General features: G+C 31.4%; 1 protein-coding gene across 1 annotated transcript in view; it reads left to right on the top strand.

The window, feature by feature from the left end:
* The window catches only part of casp (Fas associated factor casp), a 100995-nt gene that overhangs the window by 11417 nt on the left and 62145 nt on the right, over positions 1 to 27433 (top strand). Inside the window, exons 3-6 of the mRNA XM_075360663.1 lie at positions 2079 to 2349; positions 10857 to 11028; positions 20945 to 21101; positions 26505 to 26615. Coding sequence (XP_075216778.1) covers positions 2079 to 2349; positions 10857 to 11028; positions 20945 to 21101; positions 26505 to 26615 — 711 coding nt within the window. The remainder of the gene's footprint in view (positions 1 to 2078; positions 2350 to 10856; positions 11029 to 20944; positions 21102 to 26504; positions 26616 to 27433) is intronic.

Below are 27433 nucleotides of genomic sequence, written 5' to 3'. Positions count from 1 at the left end.
AATACATTCCCTAACTTTTTGATGAATGTTACCATCTTCATGTTGAGGCTCAAAACTTTTAGACAACCCTCATATATAATATTATATATAATAATATTGATATAATATTGTGTGTTTATTTAAAAGAATGAAAGATTTAAATTATCAATGTATTTAATTTTTTATGTTTGTATAGATCTTGCATTTTTAAGTTTTTATTTTTAAAATTAAAATTTCAAATTAACAGAGTTTCCTGTTGTAAAATTTCAAATCACCAAAATTTTATTAATACCTTTTCAAACATTTGAAAGTGCAAGAGTGGGTAACATGAAATCCTGTTTCTTTATTAGGTTTTCTTTGGAATAAGGAAAACCTTAAGTTAAAGGTTGAGATGTAATTGCTATATAAGATTAGAAATCAAATTGATGTTACCTTTGTTTACCACTACTTTGGTTGCATAAATCACAGTAGAATTGGGTTGTATAAACTTTAAATTAATATGAATAATTTATATAATTTATGAATGCTGAGAAATTATGTTTTGTTCTTTCTTATGTAACATTTTATGTTAGGTTATGTAGAAAGCTAGAAAGTTAATTACACTGTATGTAAATTATTACAATAATTAAAATTTCAATTATTATAATTATTACATAATTAATTACGATGTAGTGTGTTTATATGTGTGCGCACACGCGTGTTTTATCAAGTGATGTGGAGTGAAAAAGTGTTGTATTTTCTTTGAAATTTTGACTCCTAAAAGTGTAAAAATTTACACATCAGAACGAGTGTTAATCACTCAGCATTTTTTTTTTGTGAATTTAAAATTATATTTTATTTCATTTCATTTTATTTTTTTATTTAAAAATATTATTTAAATAGCACCCATTTTAATAAATAATACTACTATCTTTTATTCTGCAAAAGAAGAATAATGGTATAGGAAGGAACCTGTTCCATTTTAAACAACTTAATAATTAAAGAACTAACAAATGCATGATAAAAGGTAATTATTTAATTCTTAGCAGTAATAATTTTTGCCTTAACTTTCATTTATATTTTCAAAAGAGAAGAGAAAATGATATAAAAAAATATTGAGAATATTATTTTCGTCATTATTTTAGAGGTTTTAAGAAATTTTAAGCAGTATTTCTTGCAATACATATTTTTATGCAAGATCTTATTACTCTGTGATTAGAGCAAATTATTGCTTAGTTATCCCCTCATCTGCACTCATATCTTAAAACCTGTAAGAGTTATGGTATGGTTAAATATATAATTGGAAAATTCTTTGGCAGTCTTTGTTATTATGAATTATCCAATTATTTTTCTCTTATGTTCTGGTAACCTAAGACTAACCTTCATTTATAATGAAGGTTAGGGCTTTTTTCTTTTGAATGAGTGGTTTTTTGAATTGTTGACTTTCATCACAGTTGTAAGTAATGTAAAGTTTGCAACTTGCTGTACTCTTTTTTATTTTACCCTTATGACCACCATAATACACTTATAAATTATCTTCTTTTGAGGAATGGGTGAGTTTAAATGTTTGTGATTCTTATTGGTTTGTGGGTGTAACCTTATTGTACTGAGAGTGTGGAATTGTTTTACATTATTTTTTTTTTGTATTATATTTATGTTCAGTATGCACTTTTCTTCATTGAGCCAGTTTTCTAATGTAATTAGAGTTTTTTTCCAGTTCAAAGTCAGTAATGATATATCATTGATAGCAAACCATGAAAACCCTATTTTAAGACCAAAATATGATTATGATTAGACCTTATGATTCATCTTTGTTAATAGATAATTTTCTTACATATCTGTCGCAGAAACTATGATTTCATTAATCTGTAATTTATGAAATCTTAACTCATTCTTTCAAACAGCCCCATTTTAACAACATTCCCTTTACTGAATAAAATAAAAACATGAAAAACATTTTTTCTTCATTACACAAAGTTTTACATGTTTTCAAATTGTTTCTTTTTTGCCATTTCTTGCACTCTTTTTTTATGGATATTTAGTGGATTGTAATTCTCTTTTAACTAGCATATTAGGTGCAATTATTTTTTTCTTCTAATTTTGTCTGATATAATTTACAGACTGCAGTTAATAGAGTGATGCCACAGGAAACGCAAACTCTTCCATCTGAACAGGGTCCTGATATTGAAATGATTGAAGAAACTCCTCCACGTTCTGCATCTGCTATGATTAATGGTGAAGTTGATGTGGGTGTTCATGTATCATTGAGTCCTGATTTTGTACAAGTTCCTTCAACATCATTCAACAAGGGCAGTTCACGTCTTTTGCACTTCCATATTAGTTATGGAGAGCAATTTATTCAACTACAAATTCCAGACTCCAGTCACGTCAGTAAGTGTTATATTTTATGTTGCTCAACTTAATTATGTTTATTGGTTAAATTACATTTATTAAATCAAATTAGTAATGTTATTTTTGTATTCTAAGTTCAATAGAGTGCTTATTACGAATCATAAAGGATCATTGTAGTTATTCTGCTCTATAGTAAATTCTGTATAGTAAATCTAGTAATTTATTTAAAGGAACTGTAATTAAAAATGTATGAATAACTTTTACTAGGATGGTTGATATATTGTTATTTATAAACATATTCTAATATGGAAATATAATATAAAATTTATATTGTAGTTCCACTACTACAAGAAAAAAATTCAAGATAGGTGAGCAGAGCCACTTTTTTTTAGTGCAAAAGTTTGCATATAAAAAACAAGGTTTATGTTAAGTATGTTTGTGTTAAAAAATTCATCTGCAATAAATACAAAGAAAACAGTTTACAAAATATTTTATTTAAAATTTTAAACCAGAAGGGTAGTCAGATTAAAAGTTATAATCAGGGTATATGAGGAAATAGGATTTTTTAAAATTGATTAATGGAAAAAAGAAATCACAATAAATATTAATTTGAAAAACAATACTTAGGAATACAATTGATAGTGTAGGCGATCGTAATCAGAAGTCTGAAGTTTTTTTAAAATCATCTAATCTACTGATGTGAGATATGTTTTTAAAGTAAGAACCATATTGACATATGTCCGCTGCAGCATGGCTGTCACTTTAGTGTGCATGTGCACTGAGTAACATCTATTGGCTTTGTACAGACACCATTATGTGATTGTTAAGTCTTTATTTACAATTTCCTGTGTGCGTTCAAAATGCCTGCGACTGTAGACAGTCCTGCCAATTGTGAGATATGTGCTTTAATTAGTTTCTTAAATGCAAGAAGTATGAAGACAGCCAAGGCAGGTTAGTGAAGTGTACAGGGAAAATACTATGTCTGATGGAATGGTGAGAAAATGGGTTAGGACAGTTAAAGAGGACTATAGTTATGTAGGATGTGACATGGAGAGGGTGGACAACTGTCATTACTGATGATGTGGTGCAGAGAGTTAATGGAATAGTCCATGAGAATAGACAGCTTACAATTTTATCACTAAGTAATGAATCTCCTTTAATTTCACAAAGTGTTCTATATGAAATTGTGTCTGTATGCTTAAATTATCCGAAGTTGTGCTCACACTGGTACCAAAAACTACTGACCAAGTTGTACAAAAACAAAAGTTTAGTACCTTTCTTACAAGGTACACCAATGAAAGTGATCTGTTTTTAAGCTGAATTATTATTGGTGATGAGATATATGTGTCTCACAGTATACCAGAATCAAAACAACAGGCCATGGAATGGAGACACTCGACTTCTCTCAAGAAAATGAACTTTAAGCATACAATGTCACCTCAGAAAATCATGTGCACTGTGTTTTGGGATAGACAGGAGCTGTTGCTTATTGTTCTTTGCTTTTTGGTGAAATGATAAATGTGAGACAAACTGTGAGATCTTGAATAAACTGTATCATACAATCCAAAACAGAAGGTTTAATATGCTCAGAACAGGAATTGTGCTTCTTCATTACAATGCTTGGTGAGATGTGGCTCATCACACCCAAGATCACTCACTATGTATCCTAATCTGATGCCGAATAACTACCAATTGTTCCTGTAAGTCAGCACCTCAATGGTGAGTACCACAATGACGATGATATCAAAATAACATTCAGCAGTGGTTTTTGTGAAGTTGGAAGTGTGGAAGCTGATATCATGAAAAAATGCCTTAATGTATGCGGAAATTATGTAGAATTATACATTAAGATCCAAACTTTCAGGTGAATTTAAATTTAAATAAAAAATTTGCTTGTTATTTTTTTATATCAAAACAGTAGTTACTTAAAAAAACATATACTCATATTGCCTGTTATGACCAAACGTATGTCTATTTTGTAACAGTAAGGTTTGCCTCAAGAAAGATTGAGGTCCATGAATCTTAAAGCAATTAAAATATTCCTCTCATGAACAAATTTCAGTGGAGCAGATAACTTTAAAAAAAATTATTTTTAATAGTGTAAAGGGATTGAGTTAGTGTAAAAATGTCTTCAACCGGTAGCATTGAAAGAAAAAGGATAAAAAACGTTTTGCTGTTGGTATAAAAAAGTTTAAATGCTGAATAGACTGAAAGAAGGTGAATCAGTAGCTTTGTATTGCTCGTAGATTTGCAGTAAATAAATTGACCATTCGGTACATTAAGAATCTGAACAACAAATTACGATCTCAACTTCATCATCTCAGTGTCAGTATCATCTCGGTTAGGATCATGCTTTTATTTTTTTTTAATGATGAGGGGGCATTTACGTACGCCTTGAAGGGGCATTGTCGGACTCGCAACAGGTTCCGCTAGATGTTATTAAAGTGCGTATGTGTACTTTCGTCCTACCGACTAAACCATCACTTCATCAACTCCCCCCTCCACAGGGTCGGATCCGCACTTAAGCAATCAAACAGGTTGCAATAAGTGGACATATTATTCGTGAAAAGCTAAGAGACTAAGTTCATTTTAATCAAGGCCCGAGCGAAAATGATGCTGTTACCCTGTTGCAAGCCTCAGAAGACTGGTTTAATAAATTTAAAGTTTGCAGTCTTTACACAATGTAAAATTGTGAGGGAAGTTGCAGATAAAGTAGCCACAGAAACTTACCCATCAAAATTTACAAAAGTTGTCAAGGATAGTAAATATAAGCCAGACCGGATTATTAATGCAGATGAGACAGGCCTGTTTTGGAAAGTAATGCCTGATAGGATCTTAATATCAAAAAGTGAATGATCAGCACCATGGCTCAAGAGCAATTTTGCTTTGTGCAAATGGAGCCGATATTGTTTAATTAAGCCGCTACAGGTCCTGAAACTTGACATGTTGAAAAATAAAAATAATACCCAGTTTCTTGGCAATCCAATAAAAAGCATGGATTATATCTTCACTATTCATGGACTGGTTCAACAACCGTTTTGTACCTGAAGTTGAAAAATATCTAAAATCAAAACTTGTTTTGAGGCTCTTTTAGTCTGAGACAATGTTCCCAATCATCCTTAGGAAATCCAAATAGCTCATCCCAATATAAAAGTAGTTTTTCTGCCACCAAACACTACTGCTTTATTGCAATCAATGGATCAGGGAATTATTCAATTATTTAAATTAAATTATATCAGAAGAACATTTAAAATTATTTTAGACATGATTGATTCTGATTCTGAGCTGAATGTTACAACATGTTGAAAGAAATTTAATATTGCTGACTGCATTGTGTGCATCAAGTCTTCATTAGATGAACTGAAACAGTCAACTCTGGTGTCTTGCTAGAAGTGGCTGCTTCAAACAGATATGCCGGAAGGTACTGGTGACATCAAGACTCCAGGAAATATCGCCGAAAAAGTGAAAGCAATAGTTTGTTCAGTAGGGAAAAATACTCGATGGGGAGTCTTATTCTTTTTAAGACTTTGGGAATTGGTGTCCCCATGGCCCTAGCCGCTGCAGCTTTTCTTCCCAGTACATCTAGAGCTGCAGACCACTTTACACTATACACATACACTACACCAAGAACATTACACAAATTACAACATATACCCTTACACAATCATATGACAACATCCTACATGTTTTCTTACATTTACACTCAGTGGTGTTGTAACATCTTACAAAACGCAATCGTAACACATGGTGGAAACTATCGTGTTGATGGGTGAATGGCTCTACTCTAGTGAGTCTCGAGTGATGTCCTCTGGCCACCTGGGTGAACCCAGTTGTAATTAGCTCTAGCTCCAGTATACGTGTGCTCTGCTGGAGTGTTCCATTATATTGCCAGTACTCGTGGAAACAAAATTAGTAGTCCACAAAAAAAATCTTACTATGGTTGGTGGTCCATCTGAAAAAACCACCAATATGTGTCATGTGGAAAGACCATACTTGATTTTGTCCGATGAGGATAAAAACTGTATCCAGGAAAATACTGTGAATGTAGATGCATCCCATCCACGGTATAAAAACATGATTTATCATCCTTAAAAAGGTTTCTCTCTTCCTGATAAATAAAGTGATAACAGGTTCAGGTGGTTCACTGAAAAACGTCTAGAAGTTTAGAGATGGATCAATACTGGTTTAGATGTTTAGTGATGAATAGAGCCAATCCATCTTATGTCTTACCAATATAGGTAATATTAACATAAAGGCGGTATGCCACGATTCATTAGTTAAGGAGTAATCTTTGCCGGGAACTTCTGGAGATGGACATTAATGAAATAGCTAGTGCTTTGTACTCAGAAAGTTGTGGAGGTGAAGTGAATAATGAAAAGGCAAAGCGGAGTGGAAGCACCTACACCTTCCCTTATTTTGACATTTAACCTTCTGATACCTCCAGAAAAAATAAAGTAGGTTATCTAACAGTTCGAGTATGACCATTCATACCCAACCCATGGTGATGTTTCAAATGCCAAGGGTATGGTCACACCACAATGTCTTGCTTAAAAACAGATCTGTGTTCGATGTGCTAAGGAAGGCCACAGTGACACCAATTGTCAAGAAAACGAGAAATGTGTGAACTGCAGTGGATCACGTGCAGCTCACTCCCAAGATTGTCAAACTTTTAAAGAAGAGAAGGCAATTCACAGTAACTACGGAGCAGAAACTCTCCGTTTCAGCTGCTTGAAGAGAATATAGAAAATTAATCAACCTTATTGGCAATTATTACCTTGTAATAAGCTAGTATCAATAGTTGTAATAAGCTTATCGCAACTTATTTTTATCTGATATCCTTTGGCCGCCTCGATATCTAGCAAAGCTCCTTTTAACGCAGATAACCATTAATGTGGATCCTACAATGAGCTGATAAAACCTGTTCAGATGTTATCTGATCAGGTTGCATCACTTACTGTAACTATTTCTAAGTCAGTAGTTACAACTAGTGGGATCCCTCCGAAAGTTCCTGTCCCTAAAGTTTTACCTTTGCGGACAAGAGTAAATACAGCTGGTGATAAGCCACCAAATAAGCTCCCTGTTAAAGGAGCCCACACAACCAACTCCTCTGGGATGTCACCTGCAATTAATTAAGGTTAATATGCATGTGCTTCCAAGAAACGCATCTATTACAGCAAGATGCGATAACACTCAGAGGCTATACATGTGAGAGATACGACTACTGTCTTATAAATAGTAGAGAGGGTGGTGAAGTTGCTATTTTCATGCAAAATGAGGTGTCTGCTATGAGGCTACAAATAGCTACCCACATTCCTGCTGTTGCTGTAAAAATCTCATTCCCCTTTAAATTGCATATCTGTAATTTGTATCTTTTGCTGAACTCTGATTTCAATGCCATAGATATATCAAATCTCATACAAATCCCATCGCCATCGTTAATTGTAAGAGACTTCAAGGAGAGACATCTCTCGAGGAAATATGGTAAACAGAGTGAGACAAGACTTGGATTTTTGTCTACTGAATGATGGGTCATACACATTTATGTCCTCATCTTCTGGTACAATGTCAAACATCAACCTCCTTATGCTCACCAAATTTACTCACTCATCTTAATTGGTTTGTTTGTGACCTTCACAACAGTGACCACAAGCAAATTACTTTAGCTTTTGGTGTCGACCACCAAGGTGAATAAAAGACCATGAAGTTGGATTGTTGAAAAGGCAGATTGGGACAGTTACCATAAAGCATTCCTATCATTGTATGACAATGGTGCAGACACCCTTGATGAACTTACCTCTTTTACGTCTCTGATACTAATAGATATATGCCGCAAACTGTGCTAATAGATATATCCCGCAAACATCGATGTGGCCTAAAGCCATTGTCATACCAATACTTAAACCTGTTAAAGACAAAGCATGCCCCTCAAGCTACCGCCCCAATCTCTTTGACAAGTGTTTTATGCAAAGTAATTTAGAGAATGATAAACCACAAGCTTACATGATACTTAGAGAGATATGGCCTTCTATCTCCAAGACAGTGTGGTTTCCGCCAAGGATGATCTTGCATTGACCATTTAGTGTCACTGGAAGCAGCTATTCAAAACACTTTCCTACTCCGCCAGCACCTCGTAGCTATCTAAATTGCGTACGAGACATGGCCTGGTGATGTGGTATTCTTAACACCCTTAAAGAATGGGGAGGAGTCAGAGGCTTCATGCTTGCATTTATCAGGGGTTTCTAGACTGGACTGCCACAGTGGATAATAAACTTTGATACATTAAAAACAGTGTGTTGCCATTTGACTAGTCTTTCAGAAAACTTCGTCAAGAGTCCTTCAAAGAGTCCCAATAGTCCTTATTGATTGCAGTTAGGCCATACCAGTCGCACACTGATATCTAATGTCAAGAGTAAATGTACCTATATTACATATGATGCAATTGCCATTTGACTGTGCACCACATCCTTGTGGACTTCATTTGTTATGCGACCTTGTGGTGTAAATTTAAATTGCCCAGGAACATTCATCAAATCCTGGGCAATGATAAAGAAGTTTTGGACCAATGATAAGAAGTTATTTTACATACTTTTTAAAAGTTATATGTTTTTTTTACTGTCATTTAAAATTTTTATTTTCTTCTGTTATCTGAGAAGGAGCCTTTTACACTCCTTTCAGAGTTTGTTAAATTTATTTTAATTTTAGTCTTACATTTTATATATATATATATTTATATATTTTTATTTACTATATATATATATATATATAGTTATTTTTACTTTTTTTTTTTAGTGATATTTTATCTGTGTTTCTATTTAAGTTTTAGCTTTTTAATATTTTAGTTTTTAACCTGGATTTAGTTTTTTGTTAAACTTTTAGTCTTCCTGTTATCTGAGTTAAGGCCCTCTACACCCTTCTTGGACTTTATTAAATTCTTTTTATTTTTAGTTAAATTTTACGTTTTTAGTTTTACACTTAATTTTTAATTTTAGTTTTACGGCTATGATATTAATTTTGTGTTTTTTAAAAACAAATTTTACAGTGATATTAATTGTAAGTTTTGGTTTAATTTTTTTAGTTTTTCAGGTAGTTCTAGTATTTTTTAGGTATTTATTTTTTTCTTCTATAAAATTTTATTCCGGGCGATCATAACACCTATTGCCTGATGAATCATTTCCTGTGTTGATAATATTTTTTTTCACTAATTAAAAGTTTTCATCATTAAAGTAAATTTTATTTTCATCATCAAATTCATTTCATTTGGTAATGAATTCGAATCATTCATGAAGAAGTATACATAAATCCATCCAAATTAAGCATTTTATTTTAGTAGATTTTTTTACAGGTCTACTTACAGTGTGTGTGTGTGTGTGTGTGTGTGTGTGTGTGTGTGTGTGCGTGCGTGTGTGCGCGTGTGTGTGTGTGTTACACATACACATGAATTCCTGCTTAGATCAGAAATATGAATGGATTGATGTGTGTGCTGTTCTTTCAAAAAAAATATATTTGTTAATTTTTCAAGGAATTATACATACAGGTGGCACAGAGGAACGAGAAATTTTGAATTTGATGTTGGCAGCCCTGTAGGTGTACCAAAAGTGGGAGAAAGATGTTAAATTGTAGAGCAGATTACTGCTCTACAATTTAGTTTTGTGATAGAGTAGTGGAATGGTGTAGAGCGTCCAGTTGTTGTAAAGACGTTTTACTGACTTGATGACAGTGTGTAACAGCTGCACAGAGTGTTTTGGCGACACTATGAGATCCCACCTCGCGGTCAAGTTCCTTATTCACACGCAATTATAACTTGGGTTTGTAACTTGAAGAGACTGATTTGGCTTTGAAAAAACCTAGTGGGGGTGTAATGTTTGTATGTACACCAGAAAACATTGATGCTGTGAAAGCTGCTGTAGTGGTAAGGAGTTCCTCTCATTAGAGCTCAGACTTTGGAACGTGCAAAGAATACTTCATAACCATAAATTTCACCCTTACAAGATTCAAATTGTCCAAGAACTGAAATCTTAACAATTATATATTGCGTCTGGAATTTTGTGCAAAACTGTTGTCTAAAACCAATGAGAATTTATTGAAAATCTTTGGATGTCAGATGAAGTCCAATTTCAAGAACTGCTAACATCGCTTTGCTACACCAGTCTCCAAACCTTTCAGTCTGCAACTTCTTTTTATGGGGACATTTGAAGACATTGTCCCAAGAAAGACCAAACGCATAGACCAAGATATCTTACCCAGCTCAGAACACAGATAGAAGAGGAAACCACCCACATCTCAGAGAACACATTGCGCTATGCTATGCCAATTTTTCAGAATCAATTTAGTGAATGTATACACAAAAATAGACAGCACTTACGTGAAGTAATGTTTAAAAAAAATGTATATTGAAATTTTCACTCTTGTAAATCATATTTTCAACAAATTAGTATTTTTCTAATTATATAAAATTTTCCAGTTTCTATATCCACTTATACTATTAATTTACTGTACTACACTCTTTGTGTTGCAGTAATTATTCAAAATTATTTTTGTTCTTACAGGTGATCTAAAATTGATGGTATGTTCTAAGACGCATGTTCCAGTTTGTCAACAAGTGTTAACTGGATGGAAGAAAGAGCCTACTTCTGATTCTTGTGTCTTGTCATCTCTTGAACTACCACGAGAAAATTTATTGTTTTTAACGGGTCCAGAACAGGATAAAAGTGCTTCAGAGTATGTGTATTTAATGTATTAATATTTTTTTTAACTGCATTTATTTACATATTCAAGTTACAGTAAGTTCACACCTCATATATAAAACAAAGTTATTTTTTTTAAATTCAAGATATTCAGGAAAATGTTACAATGCTGTATGATTAATGAAGGATAAAAATTTAATAATACATTATGAAATTTTGTGTTGCCTACTGTTCAGCGTGTCATACTGCGCTGAAGATGTTAGATGCCGTACATCATGCTCTTCTTCATCTTGCTATAGGTGCTTTTAGATCAAGCCCTGTCACTAGGTTACTTGACTGTGGTGAACCATCACTTTGGGATAGACACAGGACTAACTTTTAATATCTTACTTTGCCCATTTTAAAGGGCAACTGAACCACCCGACTTTTAATGTAGTCCTTATGAATCCTAATTTACGAAGGTATGAAGACCATCCACATTATACCGCACCTATGGGTGTTCGTACCTGGCATTTACTACAGTTTATAAATGTTGACTAACCTTCTATTTTTCCAACATATCCCCTGTTCATATCCTCCATGGAGAATCGAACCTTAAAAATTTTATATTTGACCTTATGATATACAATAAAGAATAAACACCACCTAATATTTTCAGCAAATGTTTTGCCATATTCTCTCAAAGACAAACAGACGCAATAGTATACACAGACAGATTGAAACAGAATGATACCATTGGATGCACATTTATTACTAATGGCAGAAGTTTTATGTTTGGTCTACCTAGTATTACAAGTGTATTTACTGCTGAATTGTGCACTATCTTTGAATATAGTTAACTCAAAATACTGCCATATCCTTATCTGCAGTTACTCGTGCATTGCTCTCCAAGCTTTAGAAGATTTCTAAACATCCTCTTGTTACCGAGGAGTATAATACAATTGCTGAGTTGAACTACCATAACACATAAGTGAGTTTCTGCTGGATCTCTAGCCACATGGGAATTTTGGGTAATGAACGTGTAGATTCCACTGCTAAAAATTCATTAGTCAACTGACCTTCACTGCTTGTACTACCACATCTGACATTATTAATTGTGTAAAACACAGTATTTGTGCAAAGTGGCAAGGTGACTGGACTGCTACAGTTAATATCAAACTTTGACATATGAAAGATTCTGTGTTGCCATGGTATACCTCATGCAGAAAAGTTTTTCAAGAGGAAGTTGTCCTCTGCCAATTGTGGTTAGGATATCAAGAGGTACTCATGAGTTTTTGATGTCAGGAGAAAATGCTCCATTTTGCATTCAATGTGTGACAGCTACTCGACTGTGCACAACATCCTTGTGGATTGCTTAAGTTACGCGGCCTTGCATCTTAAATATAAATTGTCCAGAAATATTCGATGAATCCTGGGCAACGATAAGGAAATTTAAACCAAGTGTTATTTATTATGGCCATCTGTTTAAACTCAAATGATTGTTTAAAATATTGTAGTATATATATATATATATCAGCTCTTCACGCTAATTGCCATATAGCAGTTGGAAATTTTATTATTCTGAGATATAAAATGTGATATCAGTTTGTTTATTATAAATATGTTATGTCTGGGTGATGGTAATGCCAAAGAAGTATTTTTCGCCCAGAAAAAAAATGAAATTTTTAGTTGTAATTTTTATTTTAACATGTTCACTGCGGTACAGCGCATATATGTGCCAAAATACGGAGTTGCTGTGTGCTTGTCTTCTTTTGCCTAATTCCAGTACAGTGTAGAATGGTAAGATATTTAACTTAACTCTCATGCTCTATGGGCCTCATTGTTGCTATATTGTACTTTGATGTCTGTGCGTTACATATGTAGCCATATGTAATGAATATTTTATTTTTCTTTATAACTAAAAGTATTTTTTAAAACGATTCTATAGTCTATGATATTTCTCAGAAAACATGTGAACTAACTCTAGTTGAAACAGTTCTTTTATACATATTCTTATATAGCTCTATTCATAACCAAGTCAAAAATAAACCAATTTATTAATTATTTAATTATTTGTATCATGTTTACAAGTAAGTGTGTAAAAATTTTGTGAAGTGATTCAGACCCAATTATCTAGAAATAAATTTTATGTTTCATCTAATGTTTATATTATTAAAATATACATTTGAATGGATGTTTTTTTAAAGAAAAATATTTCAACATAATTTCATTTAGGAATAATAAGAGAGAAATGAAAACGGTGAGTAATGGATTAGAAGATGTAATATAATTAATTTAATTTATAAATAAAAACCAGCATTTATAAGATTAAGTAATATTATGTATGAATGCTTTATTGAATAATTTATTGAACAACTTGTGATAAAAATATATGAAAAGGAAATAAAATTGTTAGAAAGAGATTAAAAAACAATGTGACATATGCGGTATGACACAAATATGTACCGAATGAAAATCCAAGGTCAAACAGTTCAGCATATAGAGTAAAACCACATAAAAACTACATGCACAGTAGAAAACCTCAGGACAGACCAATATGCATCGTAACACTTAGTGGGTAATTAATATGCAGCATCATAATTCCTTGTACAGCAAAATAGTTCAGCTGCAGCAAATGTGTTAAACAACACTACAGCACTTATGGAGGTTTTTATACCATTAATTGCATGTAAAGATAAACATTGAATTTTTGTGTTAATCCAACATTTATGTTTTAGTCTAGACTAATTCATTTTATCTAAAGGTTTTTTTTAATTGATATTGTTATATTAGTAAAGCCTGTTTAGGATCACATAGATTTTGAAAAAACCTAAAATGATTATGAAAATTAACATCACAATTACATTGTCATAAAAAGATAAACTTGTAACAAGATTTTAATTGCTTATTAAAACCTTAATAAAATAAATACATAATTTTTTCTTTTCTATCAGTTACTGTTTGTATCAACTCATAGGACTATAATTAGTATCGTCCTTGATAAAAGGTATAAATTACATTTTTTTACTTTCCATTTATGAGAAGAGGAATTACCGTAGGAAAGTATTGTAATAAATTCCATTTTAGGTGCTGGCTTTTTGTATTTTTCAGCATCCTGCAGTCCTCCTAGATCAAATATTTGAAAAAATTAGGATGTGTGTGTATGTTTGGCCTCTATTTTGTTTAAATCTGGATAAGGTAGTTTTGTAATCTTGCAGTTACTCATAGATTATATGCATTTGAGTTTGAAGCATATATAACAAACAAACTAATCTACTGATTTCAAAGCAAGTCGCATCAAAATTTACATAAATTTATTTTGTATTTGGTGTTATTGAATGTGTGTTTTTACTATGAAAGTAGGACAAGGCTATTTTTTGAGTTCTGTTAACAGATAAAATAAGAAATATAACCAACAACAAATATAGTTTTATGAAAATAATTTTTTTTGCCATTCTTTTCTATATTATTTGTGGCAGTTGTCAGTTGGACTTTGGTAACATAACTGTCATATACAATGTTTCCCATGAAGAAGTGGAGAAACTGTCAGGATATGTTGTGGTGAAAATAATGAAAAAAGTTCATATAAACTTAGGTCTGGAAACGCTTTGTTTTTGTGTTAGAGCTAGTGAAAAATTTGCCCGGATTTCAGCTCTTCTATTAAAAAGAAGCCCTATTGTAATTTTTAGGACCCAAATTAAGGAGTAAAGTTTGTGGTTTCTTATGCAATTTGAGCTGGGAAATAGGATAAAATAGGTTCCAGGACTGTAACTCTAGTAGGTTTTAAGATATCTGATGTAAAACATAAAATTCAGTGTCAAAAAACAATTTGTATTTAGGTTTACAATAGCTTTGTAATATCTGGGCAAAATCTTTTGCTAGCTGTAACTTGAAAACAAAGCATTTCCAAAATTATGTTTAAACTTTTTTCATTATTTTCACCATTAGAACATGTCTTGAAAGTTTCTCCATTTTTCTTGGGAGGCACTCTGTTTATCATCCTACCTAATTTAGTCCTACAGGATGGTTTTTCAAATTATTAATTGGAAAGAGAAAAATAGCATTATTTTATAATTGGCTCTAATTATAGATTATTTACTTTCAAATTATAGTCAAAAACTGTTTTTATCATATGTTGACTTTGGACTATATATAATGTTTAATGGTATTGACACTTGCTGTATTCTTTTTTTAAGTATACGTTACTTTACAATTGAAGTTCATGTTTTCTGTATGGTTGATTTTAATTTTTGTGTATATACGAGGCTTATTTTTTTCAAGGTCCGATTGGTCACAAAATAATAATAATAATTTTTTATTTTCAAAGTGAAAATAAAAATTTTTTATTTGTAACAAGTACTTACAGAGTTATGCTGTTTCTCTACATAGTTGCCACTCCTATTTAGACATTTGTCGTAGCGTGGTAACAAATTTTCAATACCCTTGTCATAGAACGGAGCTGCCTGTGTTTTCAGCCATGTTTCTACGCTGGTCTGCAGCTCTATGTCTGTGCTAAAATGTTGTCCTCCTAGCCAGCGTTTCATATGAGCAAAGAGGTGAAAATCAGGTGGAGCCAAGTCTGGGCTGTATGGTGGGTGATCAAACACTTCCCAACAAAAACGCTGCAGTGTGTGGCCGAGCATTGTCATGGAGAAAGACAATGCCTGATGACAAAATTCCTCTCTGCTTATTCTGAATTGCCCTTCGTAAATGTTGAAGAGTCACGCAGTATGAGGCTGCAGTGATGGTCGTGCCACGTTCCATGAATTCCACCAAGAGAACTCCATTCCGGTCCCAGAATACAGTAGCCATACATTTTCTGTTGGAGAAGGTTCACTTGAAGTTCTTTGGTTTACTGGGAGAATGAGAATGCATTCACTGTTTGGATTGTTCTTTTGTATCTTCAGTTTCGAAATGGACCCATGTTTCGTTCCCTGTGACACTTTTTTTGTTCATAAAATCATCTCCTTCATTGCGGTAGAGCTGAAGAAACGTTAGGGAGGCGTCCATTCTCATTGTTTTGTGATGGTCGGACAGCTTCTTAGGAACCCAACTCGCACACAGTTTGCGGTACTGAAGCCTCTCACTCAAAATGGTGTAAAGAGCTGACCTTGAAATTTCAGAACGAATCACTCAATACAGAAATTGTGAACAGACGATTTTCTCGAATTGTCTCATCCACTCGCTCAACGAGATCATCGGTTGACACTCGCTTCCTTCCCTGACCGCTTGCATCATGAACATCTGTACGTCCTGCTTTAAAGTTCCTGCACCATTGTCGCACTTTGTTGTCACTCACTGAAGTTTCACTGTACACATTACTTATTCGTCTATGAATTTCAGCTGCATTACACTCCTCAGTCTGAAGAAATTGAATTACCGTACGCACTTCACACTTGGCGGGAGATGCTATTTTGTAGACATGTTTACGTGCTAGCTGCATGTTCAGAACTAAACGAAGTGACACGGTGTGATTGAAGGTCATACTAAAGACGCTGCACAACACATATGCACAAAGCTTCATCTGATTTTTGCATGGGTTTTTATTTCGCAACCGATCAGACCTTGAAAAAAAGCCCTCGTATATATATATATATATATATACACACACATATATACATACACACACACACACCAATAGCATAAACTGAATTCAGCACAATTCACCAAAGTACAGAATCAGTAAGAGCTTTAACTTATCTTATTACTTTTCTATTCTCTTTCTCTTTTCTGTACATCAAAAGCGCTTTTGAGGAATTTCCTCACCATCAGTTGATTAAAATTAAAAATTTATTACACATTAAAACATTAATAAAACACTAAACATAACATTATTACATATATGACATATACTCTTTTTTAATTTATTTTTATTAGTAGAGAAAATTCAGTGAAATGGCTGGCACATGATTTTGCTTTGCTTAAGTTTTTGTTTTTATTTAATAAGTTTTAATTTTTATCTTTGTATTGTATTTTTACATTTTAATTTTATTTTTTTTATATTTTATGTGTTGATTTTGATTTTAAAAAAACAATTAAATTAAAAGTTTTACACATTTTTTTGTATAAAATTTTAAAGTAAAAGTTAAATTTCATCTAAAGATTTTTAATAAAATTTAATTGATTTAAAAATATTTTTAACATAAAATTATAAGTGGTATGTTGTCGTGGTTTGCAAGTTTATGATGTTTTGTTTAATATATATATATATTTATAAATGTATACAGCTGATTATGTGAATCAAGTTCGCAAAAGCGCTCAAGTCATCCTACTTCAATTATTCTGTACTTAGGGTTGATCTATTAAATGTAAATGATTGTATTGGTACAGAGGATTATGTTTATTAAAAGAATTGGTTTTTAAAAATAATATGATATAATATATATTCAAATAATTAATTAAAATAATTAAACATTTTTAACTTTGAAAAACTTTAAAAATTGTTTAAACATTTTGTGGCCAGCCACTAAATACAACACTGCACTAATACAATATAAACTTTACCTAATATTAACAAAAGTGCTCCTATCTATAGCTGCTTTGATAAGAGTATCATTATTAAACACTGTCTGCAGATTGATTAAGCTGAATTTCTGCCTACGAGGCATATCCATAAGTATATTACCTTATGCATATACAGGGCATATTCATAAGGTAAGAGCCATTTGGTCATTAAAAAAATTAACTTATGAGAAAATATTTACATTGTAAATATTGTGTAGTTACTACATATCTACTTCACCTTTTCATATAATCGCCATTCAGTTCTAAGCACTTTTCGTAACCTCCAGTTTCTTTAACCCTTCTGCACAGAAGTTTGCTGTCTGGGAATTGAACCAGTTGACAACAGCATTCTTGAGTTCCTCGTCGTTTTCAAACCATTGTCCACCAAGCCATTTTCTCAAATGCAAGAAGAAGTTGCTAGGTGCAAGGTCAAGACGGTACAGAGGGTGGTCAAAAAGTTCCCATTGAAAATCTTGAATCTTGTTGGTTATACAGTGGTGTGAGGTGTGCATTGTCATGAAGGAGGATTATGTCAGATGACAGTTATCTACCTTGTTGATTTTGTATCGCATGTCTCAGTTTGGTGTCCGTTTTGTATTACATGTCAGCTGCAATTGTTGATTCATGTTAAATGAAATCAACCAAAAAATGCCCTTTTCATTCCAAAAAATGGTAGGCAACATTTTTTGACTTTAGTATGCTTAAATGTTTTCGGTTTTGAGGAACTTGAATGGTGCTACTGCATTGACTATTATTTTGATTCTGCATTGGTATGGGATATCCACATCTCGTCGCCCATAACAATGTGGGAAAGCAAATTATCTCAATCTTATCGATAGCAGTTCAAAAATGCACGTCTACTGTACATTCTTTGCTCATTGTGTTAGTTGATGAGCTTTTTCGGTACCCACCTTGCACACAATTTGTGATATGTGAGCTTTTCTGTGACAATTTTGTAGATAGACGTGTTTCTATCTACACACAGTTTTCTGCAGTTTTCGGTTCACGTGTTCAACGATTTTGTCGGTTAGAATACTGGGCCTGCCACAGCTCTTCATCATGCACATTTGTGTGGCCATTTTTAAAGTCTCCTCGCTAACGTTACCTTCACTTATTACTGTTGGTCCATACACTAGGCATAACTCCCAATGAATTTCAGCAGCTGAAGATCCTTTTGCACATAAAAATCAAATCACATCGCACACTTAACAAATGATTGTCACGGACATTACGATCTGCATTTACTGGTAGGCAAATGACTATTGAATCAAAATAGCTGCAGTGGCTTAGTAAATAGCTAATAGATGGTCCTGCTTACATGAAATTGTGTTCAGATTTGCTAATATTTAAATATAAGCTGACGCCCCTTATTTTATGAATATGCCTCATGATATTTTTCTAAAAGTCCAATTTTTTATTATTCAATTTCTTTTTGACTTCAATTATTTTCAAGTTAGTTTCTAAGTCAGTATTAGAATGCATATTCACTATTGGATTGTTGGCATCATTAGAAAAACCCAATTTTTTGTTTATGTAATATCTAAAATGTTCTGCAAATATTACTTTAAATGATCTATTAGTTTTCCCAATATAAATTTCACCACAATCATTACATTATAAATATCACACATTTATTATAATTGTGGTTTTTTAAATTCTTATTATATGGTTGTTGGGCTTATATACTACTGGTTTATATTTTTCATAATTATAAACATAAATTAAATTTTCAATAATATTATTAGTATAAGAGTATTTTATATAAATATTATCGCTGTACGTTTTATTTATAGGTTTCAACAAATTTTGTTTTTTATAAATATTAAAAATTAATGATGTTTTATATCCATTTTTTACTGCAATACTCTTTATAATATTTATTTCTGCAAATTTATAAAATTTTATTATGGGTTTGATATGTTATGGCATTTTGATCATATAGGGAGCAGCATCTGAGACAAATATAACCATTCTTTCATCTGCAGAAGATTCAGGAAATATTTTTTTAATATTATTATTCACATATTTACCGATTGTAGAATGATTTATCTTATCAAGGTCTTTGCAGGCCATCAAATAGTTAGAAGGCTCCAGTTTTAATGCTCCGACAATTAAATTCAAAATGGCCACAGCTGTCTTAGTTCGTCAGCTTAAATCCAAATAATGCTATCTTTGAATTCATTGCGTATTTCTTCCAGAACATGTAGGTAAATTGTTGGTATGTAATTTTTATGCAATGCTGATTTGTCTAGTATACCTGGATTCAAACAATATTTTTGCTGAAAATCTCTAAAGGTAGGATTTGGAAGTCTATGAAGAGGAATATTACTTGTAAGAAATGCTTCTCATAAATCCATGCTAAAGTTTTTTGTTTACCTTTGAAAGTGAAATCACTGCTACATGCCGCTGTTGTCGTGGGCCTTTCTTTTGCAATCCTGCGATGTGAAGACTTGTCTTGACATGCTGGTTTATTTGAAACTTTTTTGTGCATGAAATATTTTTCTCACAAACTCAACAATATAAAACATTTTCGTCGTTTGTAAATGTTCCAGGATAGTCAGCTATCTACGAAGAGGCACTTTTTTTTGGGAGGCATGGTACACATTAAACCTTGCTCAAATAAATAAAAAAACTAAACTAATGCAATGACTGTGTCCACAGTAACTTGCATAATTTAATTGCCTAGTGGGAGGAGTGCTGCAGTAAGCGTGGGCGACGCAGAACGGTATCGTCTGTCTTTATCTCGCGTGAGTCTGTGTTTTATTTGGCCTCATAATAATATTATCCTATCTAAACCATAGACACGCAGCTGCTAAGTGCCCTCTAAGAGCCGTGCAGCTAATAGGTTTGGCCAGCTACAATGTAAGATTTCATTTATTAACTAGGTACCCTACTGAAAAATATTGTAAATATAGCGAAAATATGCAATAGCCAGTGAGAATGGGCAATATGCAAATGCATATAATCCGGTTTCTAATAATGATCTTATCAAAGCTGCTGTAGATAGCAGCACCTTTGTTAATATTAGATTAAGTTTATGTTGTATTAGTACAGTGCTATATTTAGTGACTGGCGACAAACATGCTTAAAAAATTTGTAATGGTTTTTAAAGATAAGTATTATTATTTTAATTGTTTGACTACATATATTATGTCGTATGTGTAATAATGTTAATGTTTAGTGTTTTATTAATGTTTTAATGTGTAATTAATTTTTAATTTTAATCAACTGATGATGAGGAAATTCCTCTAAAGCGCTTTTGATGTACAGAAAAGAGAAAGAAAAAAGAAAAATAATAAGGTTAAGGTAAGAACTCTTATTGATTCTGTACTTTGGTGAATTGTGCTGAATTTTGTTTATGCTTTTGGGATTAATTAGTATAAAGGAAGATATGGACAATAAAAGAATTTATCTTACTAAATTAATATATATATATATATACACATATATATTTTTTTTTTTTACAGTGCTATGCTGGGTGAATTGTTAACAAAGAAATATTCACTAGTGATTCGGGATGAAACACGAAATAAAAGTTATAACCTCTCTTTCGAAGGTTCAAAACCTATAGGTGAAATTAAAGCAGCAGTTTATAATCTGACAGATATTCCAGTTCGTAATCAGGTATAGTTTTGTTTAATATAACTAACTGTATACTATAATGTAATTTGTTGGAAAAAAGATAGTTTATTAGAAACAATTTTATCTTAGTGTAAATTCAATGAAATTGATAATAGTTTAGGAATAGAGAAATAACACAAAGTTTTAATAGATAACCAAATCAAAATGGTAAAATCACTAATGATAAAACAAATTATTTGGATGGTTATGTTGTTATTGTTGTTAATATTATTTACACTTTTCAGTACTATAACTAAACAATTCTATGCATTCTAAACCACAGTGTTAGTTTTCAGTCCTTTTGAATATGTTGTGTATGTATAGAAGAATCATTGTTTTTATGAACAATTTGTAAATTAATGAAGTTCTTCTGTGATGTAAAAAATACTTAACTATTAAGAGAATATTCTTGATATTGAGGGAAGTAGCATAATTTTTTCATTTCTTTTTTTTATTTAGGGCTGACAGTAAAAAAGAGAGAGGAAGTACACAATTTTTATAATATTTCTGGCTCTCTCAGCCTGGAAATGTCAACTAAGTACACGTTTTCTAGGATTCTATTGGGTCTCAAACCTTTAGTACTGAAACTCAAAGAAATTAAATATATTATTAGAAACACTATAAGAACTTTTATTTAACTTATTATTAAAACTTCAGAAGTTTATCTATTCATGTACAAGAAATTTTTATAATTTTTTAGTTTTAATGAACTTTACTATTAGTAACAGAAAATTATTACATATCACTATGTTGCAATATATATGCTGTTTTCAGTCAGTGCAAAAGTTAAAAAAAAAACAGGTAGTAAATTTTTTTCTAAATAGTGATGTACAAATGTATATATATATATATATATATATATATATATATATATATATATATATATATATACACATATTCAGTTGTATGTTCCCATAGTATATGCAACTTTTCTAGTTGCATATATCCTGGGCAATAATAAAGAAATTTTGGATCGGGTGTTCTTATTTCTCTGAGGTGCACTTTTTAATAGTGTTGTTAAATTTCTTTTACAGTAGTATGTTTTTGTGTTTAACATTTCAGTTTAAGTTTTAGTTATGTTTTTAAATTTGTACTTTAAGTTTTTATTTTGTTTTCATTTTCCTTGTTTTATTAAATTTTATATTTTGTTTTTATATTTAATATGTTTGTTTTCTGGGCAATGACTAGCATAGAAATATTTTTCACCTAAAAATGAAAGAAAAGAAAACTATTCGTTTTATTTATACAGTTTAAAATTAAAATGTTTTTTCTTATCATTTCGCTCTACTTTTTTTATTTCCCTCAATGAATCTGTAGCTGGGATGAGGCAGCAGTGAGACTTACAATTTACCAGAAAGAGAAAGTGAAGGAGATAAAAAAAAGAAGAAAAGAAATGTAGTTTGACAATTCTTTTTTGAGATAGCATGTGATGGAAATATGACATTGTATTCTATTTTTAACTCACACCTATTACTGGAATATTAACATTGTAGTAGACTAGCAAAGTATGTTCTGCATATTTAAAATATTGTAAAGTGTATAGTGTTAATTTCATTTTACATTTATTAGAAGAATTTCAGTATTTATCTTTGACCTACTTTTTTATTATTTTTTATATAATGTGTAATAAAAATGTTTTTTTACAGGATTGCATGTTTTCAAGTAGTTGTATTTATGTTTTATTAGTTAAAATACTCCCATGCTACAAACATACTGCTGAAGATAGCAAGTTCTTTTTTAAATACCAGATGAAGTGTTTTGCTATGAAATGAGACCCATCTGAATCTGTAAATTATCTAAATAAATATTTATGTACTTTTAAAAGTATGTGAAGTCCTTCTTAAATCGCCATTACTTTCATTTATTTTAGATAGCAATGGATAGCAACGTTATTTATAAATAAATTACTTTAATATTTAAGTAATTTATTTATAAATAACGCTTGTCAATTTTGGTAGTGTTATTTGCATGTTGGCAAATTATTTGAAACACAAAATAAAATCTTCAAACCATTTACCTAAGTTCAACCAATGTCACCTGAGGTTAAAGGAAAAAAATCAGTTTTCAATGTCATTCTGCATCCTAAATTTCTGTAGTTCATTTAGAGTTCATTTATAAGCTGATCGTGGTTTTCAGCTTTTTGCTTCCAAGAAAACCGGTAAGGACATCTTTAAATGACTTCCATGCTGCTAGATCTTTAGGAATCAGTTGGCTGGTCAAATATATTAACAAATAATTTTCTTATTTGTGGCCCAATGAATAATCCCTCTTTTAATTTGCCTTCACTTAATTGTGAACAAAATCTCGACTAAATATTTAAAGCCGACTCCATCTTTATCTAATAGTTTTACAAAATTCTTCATCGGCCTACTTTTATGTATTGAGATGATAAATTTATATGATCTGCTTTGACAACATTTTTTTCTTGGGGTAAACTGATTTCTTTTTGGTCAGTCTTTAACTCCATAGTCTTTTATCTGTAGCCCGACTATCCCACAAACACAAGAAACACGTATATTTTGTAAAGCCACTATGGAGACTGAGAAGAAGCCCTACTGCTTTCAGGTCAGCAGTGATTCACCACGAGTGTTCATCATACTTAAAGCTTTTAAAATGTTGACATACTTTCATATGTTTCTTTCATTCCTACAGCATGTGCTAAAAGTAGATAGAAGAAAACTTATTCGACTTATGCAACAACACTGCCTTTAAGCTTCTTTTTGATGGGACTATAATAAACACCAATCATAAATAACCAATGTCCAGTTCAGACATTAGCCCCCTAACATTATGGCAGGAACAAATTAAAACATCTTTTTTTAAGTATTTCAGTAGATTTTCTTTTTGATTTCTATATAGTGAAATTTTAGTATCCTTGTTTAATAAATTACATTCTTTTATGACGTGAACCTAGGAGTTCTGCATATTGAATCGACAAATACAAGTCACGAATTAGGTCGCTCAATTCTGCTTGTGTGCTGAGGTGAGGTTCAGTATTTGATTCTTTTGAAATGTAATTAATATATATTGAAGTTGAGGATTGATTGGTTGTGCCTTCTGGGAAATCAGAAATTTCTTTCCAAGAGGTTGGAGCAATCCGAATCTGTAAATTAACTCCATGAAGGTACTGGTCTCATAACTGAATAAACATTTAGGTATGCAGTATTGCAGCTTTTATTGTTTAAATTGAAACCAGTAATGTAATATTTATTAAGCAAAAATAACATTCATAATTGGTTAGTAGGCTTTCGTCAAAAGGCAAATGCTCTTTTTCCTTTTAACCACTGGGTTAGTTTAATGTAGCACTTGATGCATACTACATGTGGAGCTCAGGATTTATCTTGGTCTCCCAAGGGACAGTCAAAATAATGTCTGTAAGCAGTTTTCATTGACTTTACATTGTGAATTCTCCACAAACGTAACAAAAAATATTTGGAAAATTTTTACAAGGCTGATTTTTATTCATTGTAAAATTTAAAATGTTTTAATGAATGAAACTGAAATATTACGGAAATACTTAACTTAATTATGAAAATAATTAAATTTTAATTTATAAATACTTAATTACTTGAAATTGTTTATAAAACTGTTTCACCATGGAGTGCAGTAAAACACAGCGCAAAACACAAAACTTAACAAATCTTGATCTTCAATAAAATACTACTAAAAGTTGTCATCATAAAAATTTTTCACTAAATTTATAGCATCACTTATGAAACTTAACTTAACTTAATAATATGTGTATGATAAAACCACTTCCATAAGTAAAGAACACAGCAAATCATACCTGGAGCTGAACTCATTGAAGAAACTTTCATCATGTTGAATTACTCATTACTTGACTCACTGACATATCTATATATGTCTGGCTTGACATGAAATGACATCATTCAACTGTTTTGCATCAAACATAGGTCTACAGCATGCATCACAGTATATATGAGATGTAAAGAAGTGAACATACAGATGTACTAACTTATTTGTCTTGTTTGTTCCCCTTAAATAAATTTAAGGGGTTGTAATTTAAGAACGTTACTTGATGGGTTGTTTCAGAATACATATTCAGATTCAGCATATAAAATTATATATAGTACACTATGTTGACCAGTGTGATTAGTCAAGTCATTAATTGGTTCAAACTGTACCTTATTTTATAGATATACCTTACATCTATTTTACCTGTAAAATAATAATATTATTACTAATCTTTTACTTTATGTCAAGGGATTATTATAAAGATCATTGTAATGACTGATTATTGTACTATTACAAGTCTATTTCTTAAATTTACCGTTTACCCTGATTTCTGTAAAGAAATCATCTTTTCAAAAAAAAACTATCAGTTTACTCATTTCTTAATCTGTGGAAATAACGACTGCTGTTAAGTTTTGCACAGTTCTGAAAGACCTATAACATTCTTTAAATTAATCAAGTGAATTCTACCTGATAACAGCCACTAATCTTCTAACAACATTAATTTCAATATCTTTTAAGTTGACTGCCTTAACTTATTTAATAGATGTGAAATTTTTCATGTATGACTGTCCTCTTCTTTATTCTCGGCAACACTGTGAAATATTAAATTGTTTTTCTCTTCATTTACTTTACTGACACTTTTCGTTTACCTTACTCAAATCCACTGCCTTTTGTTTTGTTTCTGAAGTAGAGAGAGTGTTTCTAAACACTTCAAGCAGCGATCTATTTAATCATCTGTGGCATGTTTACTTCCTCTTAGTTTTCACCAGTAACGTTGATGTCTTAAGGCACAGTCATCTATGCGTTCAACAATGAAGCAGTTTAATCATTAATTAAAGTAGTTAATTTATTGATAGACATTTTTAGTTACTACCATGAAGATTATGAAATTTTAAAAAAAATTGTTATATATTTTTTCTTAGTGGTTTGTCATATAATTAGACAGTTTGTTCAAAACAAGCAATTGTGCTGAGACAACAAATTATAACATACTCATCAGTTCTGTTTCTTGTAAACAATGGTAATATGAAATATATACCCTCTCACTGATAGCTTTAACCAGTTTTTTTATAATGCACAATGACATGTACAGCAGGTAACATTTTCTTTCATAACTAACCTAGTAATTTTCTTCTTTTTTTTTTTTTAAATAGTTACCAGACTTAAATTTTTACACAGAAACAATGACAACAAAGCATACATAAATTTTAAGAAATCAATTTAAAATTTTACTTAGACCATTGAAACATCCATTAAATACATCCATGTTTCATTTATTAAAAGTATGTTTTATTTAAAGTAACTTTGTAAATAATATATATATATATATATTAATTTGTTGATATCTAGAATTCATATGCAAATTATTGAGGATGTGATATGTTTAAGGTTGATAATATCTTACTGTGAATATCTTTTTGTTTTTTGTAGCTGTGGTCTGGTTGGCCCTCTGGAATCGATGATAGAAGTATATTAGCACAAGCAGGCCTCACTCAGCCAGAACTCAAATTAACCGTCCGTCAAAAAAAAGAGTATAAAAGGGTAAATAATTCTTATATAATTATATTTTCTGTATTTTCAGTTTCATAAAGTATCATTGAAATGATATGGTTTCATAATATTTCAAGTTAAGCTGAATTAGCACTTACTTTCATGTGTATGAAGTTGACAGTTCAAGGCCTTGTTAAATCATTTTTTTTTACGTTATTGATTTTTTGGATATTATCACCTAACCATTATTCTCTTACTGGGTTCAATAACATGTCCCGGCTGAATAGTGTGATTGTGTTATAAACTTAAGGTACATGCCATGAACAAGGAATGTAGTTACTAATTCCATCAACAAAGCTGCATTGGTTATCTTGAGACTTCTGAAATGTTATATGAAACTTTTATTAGATTTTCTTATTATTTTGCAAGTTGTATATTTGTTATATCTTAAAAAATGTTCAGTAGTTTACATTAAATGGTAATATTTTTACCTTTGGAAATACCAGGCATTTTTTTACAGTAAGAAGTATTTTTAAATAAAAACAGAACTGAAGAATTTATTACTAATTTTATTACTTAGATATAAAAACTACATTTATTTACTACTTTTCTACATAGATGCCTTCAACTTTACCCACCTTTCATAGTGTTTCACTAGCTTATTCATTTCCTCTTCAAGAAATTCCACCTCTAGTGACCCACACAGTATTGCCATTTTTCAGTTTTTTTGTCATTATGCAAATCACTGTTTAAGGTGAAGAATAAGCGAATAATTGCTGGGAGATAAGTCAGGGCTATAGGGTGGATGATTGAAGATTTTTCAAATCTTCTCGCTGTCTGTTTTGTCTTTTGGGGCTGGGCATTGTCAT

The sequence above is a fragment of the Lycorma delicatula genome, chromosome 3, assembly GCF_047948215.1.
Source record: "Lycorma delicatula isolate Av1 chromosome 3, ASM4794821v1, whole genome shotgun sequence".
NCBI classification, from domain to species: domain Eukaryota; kingdom Metazoa; phylum Arthropoda; class Insecta; order Hemiptera; family Fulgoridae; genus Lycorma; species Lycorma delicatula.
This window is presented reverse-complemented; position numbering and strand designations above follow the sequence as displayed.